Here is a 13,013-nt window from a genome sequence, read left to right as displayed (position 1 = left end):
AAATCTTGTCTTAAAAAAAATTTAAAAAAGAGTCTATTTTTAGTTTATTTTTTGGCAGGCAGAGTGGACAGTGAGAGACAGAGAGAAAGGTCTTCCTTTTTGCCGTTGGTTCACCCTCCAATGGCCGCCGCGGCCGGTGCGCTGCAGCCAGCGCACCGTGCTGATCTGATGGCAGGAGCCAGGTACTTATCCTGGTCTCCCATGGGGTGTAGGGCCCAAGCACTTGGGCCATCCTCCACTGCCTTTCTGGGCCACAGCAGAGAGCTGGCCTGGAAGAGGGGCAACCGGGACAGAATCCGGAGCCCTGACCGGGACTAGAACCTGGTGTGCCGGCGCCGCAAGGCGGAGGATTAGCCTAGTGAGCTGCGGCGCCAGCCAGATAGACTCTTATTTTTCCTTTCTTTTTATTGCCAGGGAAATGACATGGCATCAGAGTATGGTTACAGGAAAGGCAGTCAGCTTAGAGTTTGAAGACCTGTGATCAAATCCTGGCTTTCTTACCACACCAGCTGTCTGACTGTGGCCTGGTCACTTAGCCTCTCCAAAGCTTATTTTTCTAATTTACAAAATGATGTGGCTGGGGTAGATGATCAGCAATATTTCTTCAGATTCTTAAAAACTTGGGCTGGAAACAAATTTTATTTCCTTGCCTACCCGTGTTGCCATAGAGCAGGTGAGGGATTTGGTCATTAGTTGCCAGGGGTTTTCATTGTGAGTTTGTTCTTGATACAGAGGATGTGTCTGTACCCTTTAGGGGAGCTTATGGGCTTTCCAATGCCTTTCATTAAATGGCCCTTAAATTTTGCCACATGTTATTTGATTCTTTTAAGAAATCCTTCTTTAAAACAAATAAATTATGAAATGGAGGTGTCAGGATTTGAGGCTACCTCTCTAAATCAGTCACTGCAGATTTGATCTACTGTCCAAACCTAGGTATTTTTCAAGAAATCAGAATAATGTATATCGGGTCTGTCACACCAAATCCTTCCAACAAATTGGGGTACTTCACTGACATTTTACTGTGCTTAGGAAGGCTGAGAAGTCCTTTTATGGTTAACAACTGGGAACATTACTTAACAGAATTTTAGGAAAATAACTGCCTATGAATGCATCTCCGATAATAACTAAAACGCCTTCAACTGAAACACTGGCCCATGGTAAAGCTGAATGGTACCTGGAAAGAATTGTTTGGCCAATGTCAATATTCTTGGATTCAGAAATTTGCTGCATTACCCAGAAGTCATGTGACCCAAAGCAGCTTGTGCCCTCCTAGAAAATGGGATCACAGATAATTCTGGTAAACTGGTATTTGCAATTCAACTGAGATTAAGGTTAGAGATAGGAGCAAAATGGGGAAATAATATTCAGAAAACAGATTAATGGGAAAGATATTGCTACAGCTCATTTGTGTTCAACTCCTGCAGTTGCTAAATTGTTCAAGAAGTCGTATCCTCAATTCATCTTCAAGTATTTTTGCTACCTCTTAAATATTATCCTTTAAATCTTTTTTTTCTTTGCAGTTCCTTCAAGATGGAATCTGTTCATAAGATGAAAAGTCCTGGGTCTGATGTTTTGAATATTTCAAGCTTCTATGGTTGCTTGCGAAATGGTAAGGGAGTTACCATACAGATGTGGTATTACTTTTTTTTTTCCTATAAAATACGGTAATCAGAAGCTGGCATTGTGGCACAGCAGGCTAGGTCATTCCTTGCAATGTGTGCATCTCACATCAGAGTGCTGATTCAAGTCCCAGCTGCTCTCTTTGCAATCCATCTTCCTGCTAATCACTTGAGAAGGCAAGGGGAGTTGGCCTAAGTTCTTATACCCTGCCTCTCGTGTTGAGAGACCTAGATGAAGTCCCTGGTTCTTGACTTCAGCCTGGCCCAGCTCTGGCTTTTGTAGTCATTTGGAGAGTGGACTAGTGGATGGGAGCTATCTCTATGTATATATCTATGTCCATTTCTATCTCTGCCTCTATTTCAAATAAATAAATCTTAAAAAAATAAAATAGTATTACAGTAACTGTATAGCAGTTAAAATAAACATTACATAAGACATAGGTTTTTGCCAGGTTATCTTTGAAATCCCAGCATAAGTGAAACTTTCCAGTAAAGGAAACAAATAGATATTAAACTCAGATCATATGTGATTTATTATAAAGTTTATTGTATTAATATCTTTATTACCAAATAAGTGACTGTTACATTAGAATAGTATATTGTTATGGAGGCTATATTCTTTTGAATAATAATGTTGAATTCTTCTATGTAATTTCAGTGTTCAGATTTACCTTTGATGTCAAATGGATATTTTATCTCCCAAACCTGCTTTTCCAAATCTTTGACATCTTTGTAAATCAGAGTTCTAAACTTCCAGTTGATTACACCAAGAGCTTTGTATAATTTTTACTTTAATTATCTCTATATCCTACATTTGGGCTTCCTGTAGTCATGGCGGTTCTGCCTTCAGAATATATCCCAGAATCTGTTTCCCAGCACTTGCAAGGGTACCTCCTGTCATTCTCATAAGCCTTCAGCCTGTCTTGCCTGGAGGTCCTAACCACCTCTCTGCTCCTACACTTTGTCACTATACTCTTATGTACCAAGCAGGCAGATCGATCTGTTTTGAGCTAAGTTAGTACCTTACTCTTCTACTGGTCAGCTTCCAGTGGCTTCTGTTTCAATAAGAAAAAAAGCCAAGGACCTTACCATAATTTACAAGGCCCGATATGAACTGACTGTTCTACCTATGTCATTGTACACACATACCACTTGAGCTTATCTCTTTAAAGTAATCCCCTGCTTAACTAAATTCTACCTACCTCTTATCTGGAAAAAAAAAAACCATCATATCTTAGGACTCTTGCAGTGGTTTTCACCTTGCCTGGAATGTTCTTTTCCCAGACGTCCATATGACTAAACCTACTCTCCCTCCACCTGCCCCTATACTCCATGTCTCACTCAAATGCCACCCTATCAGTAAAGGTGCCCTACCTCCTCCCTTGAACTCCCTCACCCTTTCCCTATCATCCTTTTCACCATCTGACATAGATCAGTTTTCAATTTGTTATTTGTTTCCTGCCACTAAAATATAAATCCCTGGGTGTCAATTTTTAATGCTTATTTTATTTGAAAGAGAATTAGACAGCCAAAAAGAAACAGAGATCTTCCAGTCCATTGGTTCATTTCCTAAATATGCACAATAGCTGGGGCTGAGCCAGGCTGAAGCCAGGAGAATGGAACAACTCAATCCAGGTCGTCCATGTGGGTGGCAGGGACCTTCTAGCTGAAATGGAGAGTAGGGTTGGAAAGTAAACCCAGGTGCTCCAGTATGGAATGAGAACATCCCAAGTGGCAACTTAACCTCTGGAGCAAGCATGTGCTCAAGGGGGTATCACATTTTCATGACTTTTATTTTTCACTGTATTCCCAGCTCCTGAAACAATACCTAGAAGGAATTAAACAAATAATATTTGGGTTAATAGATGAATAAAGTTAATGGATGAATACAGCTGAGGGATAGAGATTTCTGTCATGCTTTTGGAGATAAATGAGATAGTGGGCTAAGGTTCAAGATGCAGCTCTGCCACCTACTACTTATGTAGTGAGGGCATGTCTTTTTTTTTTAATCTTTTAAAAGCCCTATTCACTACATGTATAAAGAAGGAGTAAGGTTACAGACTGAATGTGCATTGTGCTTCCAAAGTTCTACATCAAGTGACCTACATAATGGGATGGCCCTAACAGTAAACAGTGCGCTGTGGGCCTCACAGGAGTACAGAGAGGAATATTTAAAGTGTTTTCAGATGAGAGTTTATTAATAGCTTTCAATTATTGAGTGCCTGGTGTATTCTAAGAATTCTGCTGATGGATGTACCTGTAGTTTCTCATTTAATATGGAAACAATGCTGCACACTACAAGGTGCCTTTAGAGAAAGTGGAGCTTCGAGAAGTTAGATGACTCATTCACAGTCTCACAGCCACTGGGCTTAGAAGCCGGCATTCCAACCCAAAGCTGATTCTGAACTTTCTCTTTCTGCTATTTGAGGCCACTACTCATACTTGTGATCACACATAATGTTCTCTCTGCATGGTCCAAGTCTGGATTGTCTGCCTCCTCTGTACATAATTGCTCTTACTAGGGTTCATTAACCAGTTTTCATTTTTTCATGTCACTGGGAAATGGATTGGAATTAGGATATAACACACATAATTCTACAAAGATGGGGAACTGCCAGCCAGAGCTGAGTAGGCCCTTGATTTTCATATGGCTGTGCCAAACAAAGCAGCCTGAGCAACTAGTGTTATTACTGAAAAATCTCCCTGGTGGCTAGGGTGGCATTTATAGCATTTAAAATTCAGTTAGGGGCCAAGGAAACATGGGTTGCTTTTAAGTAATAGGAAGATGGGGAGTAAAAGAAAAGCAAGGATTCACTTCCTGGTTTAATTTTATAGAGACAAATCCTGAAGAATGAAGCAAGAGCAGAAGTGCACATTCAGAAGGTTTGACAGGAACCAATCCTCATTTCAGGCAGCACCAATGGTGGCTGAGCAATATGGGAAAGCCTGGGATGTTTTCTTTTTATCTTTCCTCCCAAAGTTACAATTAATTCTTTAACTCGCTGACATTGCCAGGAAAAGTTGGCTCTCATTTCTATCTCATATTAAAATTTTAACATCACATTAAAGTGCACTGTGAACTACCCCATGATGCCAGTAAGTAGTTACGATTGAGGCCGATACTGGGCTTTGATGGTTAAGGCACAAGGTCAACAAAATGAGAGGGAGAAAAGAGATCAAAAGAAAAATTTCTCTTAGCAGCTGTGCTCATGAAGAAATGAAAAATAGGACTTGAAAATCGTAGTGCTCTATCGGACTTGCATGTTTTATGTATGGCTTGCAGTCTTATCAGTCATATGCTCCATCAGGAAAAAGAATATTTAGAGATTTCTTAATAAGGGGCAACAATTTGGCACAATGGTTGAGACACCCCTTGAGATGCCTGCACCCCAAATTGGAATGCCCAATTTGAGTCCTCGCTCCTCAGCCTCCTGCTAATGTGCCCTCTGTAAGGCAGCAGATGATCGGTCAATGACGTGGGTCCCTGCCACCCACATGGGAACCCTGGCTTCAGCCTGGCCTACCTCTGGCTCTTGCTGACATTTGGGGAGCAAACCAGAGGACAGAAGTTCTCTCTCTGTCTCTGTTTCTCTCTTTGTCTGTCTTCCTAATAAAATGAAAAATAAGTATAAATAAATAAATTTTAAAAAGAAGTTTCTTTATTTCTTTCTAGTCTCAATTTGCATTATATCCAAAAGCTTCTATCACATTCTCTTGACTAATAGGTCTAAAAAAGTAATATATTAATACACAGAGTGGCAATTCAGTGAAAAGCATATTGAGCAAATATTTAAATAGTTGATACTAGGATGTCAAACACACATTAATACATTAATTTAAATAGACAATTATGGTAGCAACTCTCCCGCCAGTGCAAGCCCTTTTCATTCCTCCCTAACTCACTTCCAAGATCTGACACCTAGATAATATACTTTGGCCATCAGAAGGGCTTCATTCATTGATTTTACATTCAGATGATTATATGTACATTTTCAATTAATGAAAAGGCACTTATTAAGTGCTTTTTTGTGTAAAGGACTGCTGGACACTCTATGGATCAATTTAAATACACCAAGCACTAGCTCACTCTAAAAATTTCACACTGAACATTAAGGCAAATAGATAGAAAGGACGTTAAAGAGGGCAAACTTAAAAGAAACAATACATAACAAAATGAGTCAAATTGACACATTAGTGCTTTACCTATTGATCAGAATGGAAGAATTAGGCAAGGAGAAATCAAAGGAAGTCTTTGATTTGATTTTATATGTGATAAATACTGATTCATAGCGTGATAGAATTTCAAGGACTATTTGTATGAACACAGAATTGTAAAATTTGGTGATCCGTTTTGGGTTAGCAAAAAGTGCAAAGAATGGTTTAAAGTATAAAAATGGATTGGCTTTCACATGAACTTATGTAGTATAACTGATAGACATACATATACATGCGTGTGTATGTGAATAGTTCCTGACCAGAAAGGTACATGAAAATCAGTGCTTTGTAAAAGTATACATGTCTGCTCAACCCATTCTCTGGGACCTACTATACCTGAAGGTCTGGAATATCGAGCCTGGGCTTTGTGTCTGCAAAATCAAACTTCTCAACAGATTAGAATGAGCAGCCAAGACTAAGGTCCATTGAATGACATGATTTCTAATACTCTCAAAATACAGATGTGTGCTGTTTATTTCTAGGTAAGAATGAATCCCATATACCTGAGGCTGACCTTTCACTTGTGAAGCTGATTTCCTATTGGAGAGATCAGTCTGTACAGGTATGACATTGCTCACGGTCTTGAAGTTATGAGTTCCTTGCTGCTGTGATACATTGATGCTTCTTTTTACTTGACAGAATGAGAAGTAGTTACTCTTGTCCTCCCTGGATGTTGCTTTTGACAAGCCTGATGCAGAGATGGAGATGAGGGAAGTGCTGTAAAATAACATACGTAGGGGTACCAGGTTGAGAGCAGGGAGATTCATGTTATCATAGCTAACTTCTTGCCTACTGGGGCTTCAGTTGGCGAGAGAGTCATCCATTATTTTATTTCAAAATGTGCCATGACATTTAAGTGCCTACACTTGGGAATCTTACACAAAATCAGGATCCATTTTTTCCACCCTGAAATCAAATGTGATTTGGGAATGGTTAAGCTTAAGGACACTTAAGTCTCTTGATCCTATCTCCTTGTGTGAAATGCTGGCAATAAGACACATATTGCTCTAGCCTATGCTATTCTACTGGAAGCCCAAGCTTCAAAATCTTCCTCTCATTTCTGCTGTTAGTCTGATGCATGACTCTGGAAGATAGGTTTAACTTGTTGGCTTTTTTATCTTCCTCATATGTAAAACAGTCGTGAGATTCCCTGGGGCCTCATGACCAGTATAGACTCTTGCCAAGTATCTCTTTTAATGCTTGCGTAACCAAATTCTCAAATTCTTTATGAAACTCATGCTTTAAGTAGTTAGGTGGGTTGCATGCAGTTGTGGTGTACCACTTGGTGTTTTTTCACTCCCTGATCAAGCATTTATTTCAGTGTAAGCTGGACACGAACTGGGGGAAATCAGTGATTAGGACGCCACTCCAGTACTATTAGGAAACTTCATATTTTAAAGTCAGAGGCCCGGCTCTTTGCACCAAGTAATGTAGGGAGCATCTGTCATTAGCATTAGCTCTCTGGATGGCCCTGGAGCATAAATGCCCCACATGGTGCCAGGACTCACAAAAGAGATTGAGGGTAAATACCCCTGTTTTGTTTATGATGACAGTGTTTCCAGATCACCACATCCTCTAATGATGGAACTTGAACCAGCTTGACAGAGGGCATAGTTCTGAGGGCAAAGGAGCAGGTCCTGGGTTGTGGCAGAACTCTTGGCCAAGGAAGGGTGAAACGGAGGTATCCTAAGTCTGCCTAGACCAGAAATGCCCCTTTTCCCCCTGTGATTCAACTCTTGGCTTTTATTGGGCTGTTCCTAACTCCTGTGCTCATCCTTATGTCTTAGCAGTCAGGGTTCTCGGCAGACTCCCCTAGCTTCTGCACTGAGGGGTGAAGACACAGAATCTTGGATGGACGTATACCATATAAAGAACACAGAATTAAAGTCAGAAGGCATGCCCAACAGTTATGTAACCCAGAGATGTTTCCTCTGGGTTTTCATTTTTTTTTTAATTTTGACAGAGTGAGAGACAGAGACAGACAGACAGAGAAAGGTCTTCTTTCCATTGGTTCACTCTCCAGATGGCCGCTATGGCCAGCACCAAAGACAGGAGCCAGCTGCTTCCTCCTGGTCTCCCATGAGGGTGCAGGGGCCCAAACACCTGGGCCAACCTCCACTGCCCTCCTGGGCCACAGCAGAGAGCTGGACTGGAAGAGGGGCAACCAGGACTGGAACCTGGTACCCATATTGGATGCTGGTGCTGCAGGTGGAGGATTAACCAAGTGAGCCACGGTGCCAGCCCCTGGGTTTTCATTTTTAAAATAAGATATTTCATTAGATGCTCTGTGACAAACATCCCCCTCCCCTCCACCCAACCACAAGTCCTTGACTGAGAATACACAAGTATGTTGCATGCCTTGCCAAGTATTTTAATCTACATAAAACCACATATGCATATACTTAGTTGAGTGATGTTATCATTAACCTTTTTTCTGTAACTGTTTTTTTTTTTAAGATTTATTTTATTTATTTGAAACACAGAGTTACAGAGAGAGGTAGAGACAGAGAGAGAGATCTTCCATCTGTTGGTTCACTCCCCAGATGGCCACCATAGCCGGAGCTGTGCATATCAGGAGCCAGGAGCCACTTCCAGGTCTCCCACATGGTTACAGGGGCCCAAGGACCTGGGCCATCTTCAACTGTTATCCCAGGCCATAGCGGAGAGCTGGATCAGAAGAGGAGCAGCCGGGACTAGAATCGGCACCCATAGGGGATGCCAGCACTCCAGGCCAGGGCTTTAACCTGTTGTACCATAGCGCCAGCCCCAATCTTCTGTATTAAACAGCACTTGAACCCAGTGGTCTTAGCCAAATAACATTAGGACTAGACAGAATTCGAGGGGCTAACCTTATCTTTGAGTGATATATTAAAATGAGTTTTATCTTCAGGAAAAATGAAAATGGCTTAAATAGAAATAATTGAAAACTCTTCCCACGTTCCCATTAAGAATCTCTTGTATTTATAATTGCAACATCAAAGTGAGGGTCCCAGTTCTTATGATCCACATTTTAATTGCTTTGGCTACTAATTCTAGCAGAACAGAACATTATCATTTATGGTAAAGTTTTTTTCTAAATAAAAATTCCAAAGTTTGGATTTTTCAAAAAGACCTCCAGGTCTTTGTAACAATACTCAAAATAATTCATGGTGAAACTTTACAGGTAACTGAAGCAATACAAGCTGTTCTTTTGGCAGAAGTTCAACAGCACATGAAGCCTTGGAGAAAGATACCAGTGAATAGCCAACTTGTGTCCCTGGCAGAGAATGGTAACTGTGAGATAATGCAGATCTTCCCAAAGAAGGAATGGGCTGAGGAACTAGAGTTACAGTGCATTAGAAACACTGTGCCTCTGCACAGTAAGTACAAAGTCTATTGGATTTCTCTTTCATTAGGACTTCTCTACTATTTAGAGCTTGTTTGAAAATATGAGTTCACAGTATGTAATTTCTGCAAGAATCAAGCCAAATGCCTGTTTCTGACCAAGTCTGCTATTAATTCTTCTTATGGTTGTCAAGTTGTTGAAAAACTTCTAGAATTCATTATAGTCATATATTATATGCATATTGTTATCTCTAATATTTTGAAGTTAAATACTTCAAAAGGAAGATAATTAAAAATAATAGCTTCATGTGATACATTTTATAAGGATAGCCTTAACATATAATGGACCCTAAATTTGTTTTCATTTTGTACCTTGTTAAGTGGTATCTTAAATAAAATTAAACTGGCACTGTAGTTGGACCATTTGATTTTATAACAAGTTTTCTCAGTGTAACTTTGTTGGAATAATCTGTATGGTTTATGGCTAGAGAGTGAGTCAAAACTTAGACTGTAAAATGTTACCTGATTCTTTAGCCCATGAACCTATGACTTTAAAAAACAGCTTAAAAAGTACTAAATTAATTTTCAACTTTATTAGTAACCTTTTGATAATTAAATGGATAATATGATTAAATGTGTTTTTGTCAGGAAAGCACGTTAAAATTTATATTTTTCCAGATTGTTAAAATTTCAGATACCTCTATCTCTCAAAAAGAGATTTTATTTATTTGGGCTCAGAGAAATATTATTATATATATTTATGGTATTACTCTTAAAACAGGTGCTATTCTTGGAAATGTGTTATTATTCTCATTATTTTTATAAGATTACTGTTAGGAGAGTATAATGTGGTAAGAGATAAAAAGGCATATTCAGTGAAGGTCAAAGATCAAAATCAGTAGAGTATTTCTAATGCCAGTTCAATTGCTAATAATGATGAAGTCAGTAAATATCTTGAAAAGCTAAAAGGCTATTTCAAAGGATGGGTTTGTTTTGCAGATAAAAAACTCACCTCTATGAAGGAGCTCCCTTTTGGTACTATCTAATAATTGTCATTGTGTTAGAACTTTCAAGCAAGAAATGGAAAAATTGCTTTTAAATTTACAATGAATGTATTTGAATTCTTGAACACACAGAGAAGCACTCAGTGTCACTGATCAGTTTCTGCTGGCTTTCTAAAGACATGCCATTCATCATATGCTAACTCTCATTGCATGGCATCTCTGAGTTTTAGCCCTAGTCTTGAGAGTCTGGCTTATTCATTATCAATAGCCCTCTTTTCTGGGTAAGAAATTGTTGCAGGTCAATCAAAGGGAAACTTCCAATGAATTCTGCTGTTACATGGCCTACCCATATTTGGAGTTTTACCAGACTGAGCCAAATTCTGTACCCATTTCTCTCTCTGCCATAAGAACTGTTCTTACTATAGAATTCAGTTTATTGTGAGTAACAGCATTGGGATTTTATGTTGGGTATTAATTATGATTATTTAATGATCATTCCTTTATGGTAAAAGAAAATTGATTGTTAGTTTGCTATGAGAATGAAAACATAAAAATATTAAAATTCTTCTATATCTTGATTAAAGAAATTTAGAATGTTTTCTTTGAAAGAGCAAAAGCATTCATAAAATTTGAGTGTATATTTTCCCAAGAAATTTCACTTGCTGGAAAATATTAACTTCAGTTGCTTTTAAGTTAGAAACTTGTAACATGCATCGAAGAAGTGAAATATCCAAACGTTATCATATTAAATATTAACATTGCCCTTTTTTCCTTGATAAATTACTTATCCAGAACTCAGTAAAACTACCAGAAATGTTTTTAGATTTGAATTACGGTGATATGTACTACATTATTCGATGAGCTGGAAAAAAACAAGCAGACAGCTCTTCCTTATTTCACATACCCTAAGTTAAAGTTTATGGAGATAGTGTAGGTGCTATTTGCTAAGTATAATGATTTTTCAGATTTCATAGGCCAAGTGATCTTAGCCCAAGTGTTTTTGCAGCATGTATTTTCACACAGTATCCTTATGATAAATGGTTTGTTTTTAAGTTTACCAGGTCCTTGTCAACTGTCCTCTGTGAACTTTACACCCAGCCAATGTTTTCTAGGGTTTTCTTTTATTTTTACTCATTTTTTGGTGACCCATTTCATTTGTAAATCATTTGAAAATAAAATATGATAGTTTTGTTGCCCAGGTATAATCTTAAACTTCTTTTATGCTAGAATGGAGTATGTTTGGTTTATTAGCCATATGGTAATAAGACAATACTAGGTCATAGGAAAAAATATAAAACAGTCCTTGAGTTTATTTCTAAACAAATTTATATATTGAAAAGCAGAGAGAGAGAGAGAAGAATAGAGTGGGAGAGGAAGGGAGGAAAGAGAGAGATCTTCCACGTGCTGATTCATTCCTTCAGATGGCTGCAACAACTTGTGCTGAGCCAGCTGAAACCAGGAACCTGAAACTCAATCCAGGCCTCTACATGGATGACAGGGACCCATGTACTTTGGCCGTCACCTGTTGCCCCCTGGGTGTGCTTAAGCAGAAAGCTGGAATCAGAAGTAGAGCAGGGACTCCAACCCATGCACTCCTATCTTAACTGCTGAGCGAAACACCTACCTCAACAGTTGAGTTATTTGTACACACCAGTACTGTGCCAAATCTTTCTTGAATGTTGTATCACTTTTTGCTCTAATTCTCACCAAACCCACTAACACTTCTTCCTCTAGCATTTGAACCTGTTATGTAGACAACTTCAGTTTTCAAAATGTCCATATTGGTGGAAATGAAGTTATTAGCAAGTTAAAAAAAATCTCTAAGAAAAGAGAAATTTCGATGGTGCTACCTACAAACATCTCTAAAATTTTTGTTGAATATGCTAATTATCTTTCTCATATGTATTAAGTAGTGTTAAAATAAGTTCTAAAAATATATGCATCCCTGTACCAGTTATCTTGAATAGTACCAGTTGTGTGTGTCTTACACTTGGAGGCATACTTCTTCTTACTATTCAATTTTTCAAATGAATAAATTGTGACTTAAGAGGGGTTTTTATGTAGATATATGTACATATATATGTCAGACACAAAATTATCCTAAACACAAATTATCCTAAACACAAAGCAATCCCAGGTATTCACCTCAAAATCACTCTCTTACCAAGTAAACTATACTCTGCATACTGGCAGTAATGAAGAAAATTTGCCCTAACTGAGCTTGACCTACAAATTGAATCATTTATTGAGTGGTTTTCTCTGAATCTTATTCTTCTCCCATAAATCATACTTTCTATTACCAAAGAAAATGCAGAGTGTTCAATCATTGCCATTTCAGACCATATAATAAGGAAAATCACCTCACTTCTGGAACTACTTATATGCAATGCACCTAGAAAGCAATGGAAATCTAATGGAGTGAGTTGAAGCATAATGGGTGTTTGAACTCTCTAATTTTGTCTTATTTTTCAAGGTTTTCACTTGTTACTTTTCATGGCATATATTTTACTTGATGTCTTAATATTTGTGTATCAGTGTTTTATGTGAGGATGGCAGATTTTTTCTGAGTTTATATCTTCACAATGATTAAACTGCTATCTTCCTTGCATCTCTCTAATAAGAAATTATACAGTTAACACTCACATTTGAGGCTCAGATTCATTGCTTTAAAAACAGCAATAGTTTCTATTATCAAAATGCATTTGAAAGTTAGTTCCTTTTACTTTTGTTCAGTGTTGTTTGGATCCGTTTAATGAGTGCTCCAAATTATTCCATTAAATAAATTGGTTGAAATGGAACCTTTGTAGATAAAACTGTCACCTTGGAATTATTGGCTGAATTTAAATTTCAT

General features: G+C 38.3%; 1 protein-coding gene across 3 annotated transcripts in view; it reads left to right on the top strand.

The window, feature by feature from the left end:
- Nucleotides 1-13,013, top strand: part of WDR72 (WD repeat domain 72) — a 243,332-nt gene that overhangs the window by 140,819 nt on the left and 89,500 nt on the right. For all 3 annotated transcript variants that reach the window (XR_011380912.1, XM_008268981.4, XM_051822363.2), the window contains 3 exons: nt 1,521-1,609; nt 6,317-6,396; nt 8,998-9,193. Coding sequence is in view for 2 of the 3 variants with exons in the window: in XM_008268981.4 (XP_008267203.3) it covers nt 1,521-1,609; nt 6,317-6,396; nt 8,998-9,193 (365 nt within the window). In the remaining variant the exon portion in view is untranslated. The remainder of the gene's footprint in view (nt 1-1,520; nt 1,610-6,316; nt 6,397-8,997; nt 9,194-13,013) is intronic.

Source organism: Oryctolagus cuniculus, chromosome 12 (assembly GCF_964237555.1).
Source record: "Oryctolagus cuniculus chromosome 12, mOryCun1.1, whole genome shotgun sequence".
NCBI classification, from domain to species: domain Eukaryota; kingdom Metazoa; phylum Chordata; class Mammalia; order Lagomorpha; family Leporidae; genus Oryctolagus; species Oryctolagus cuniculus.
This window is presented reverse-complemented; position numbering and strand designations above follow the sequence as displayed.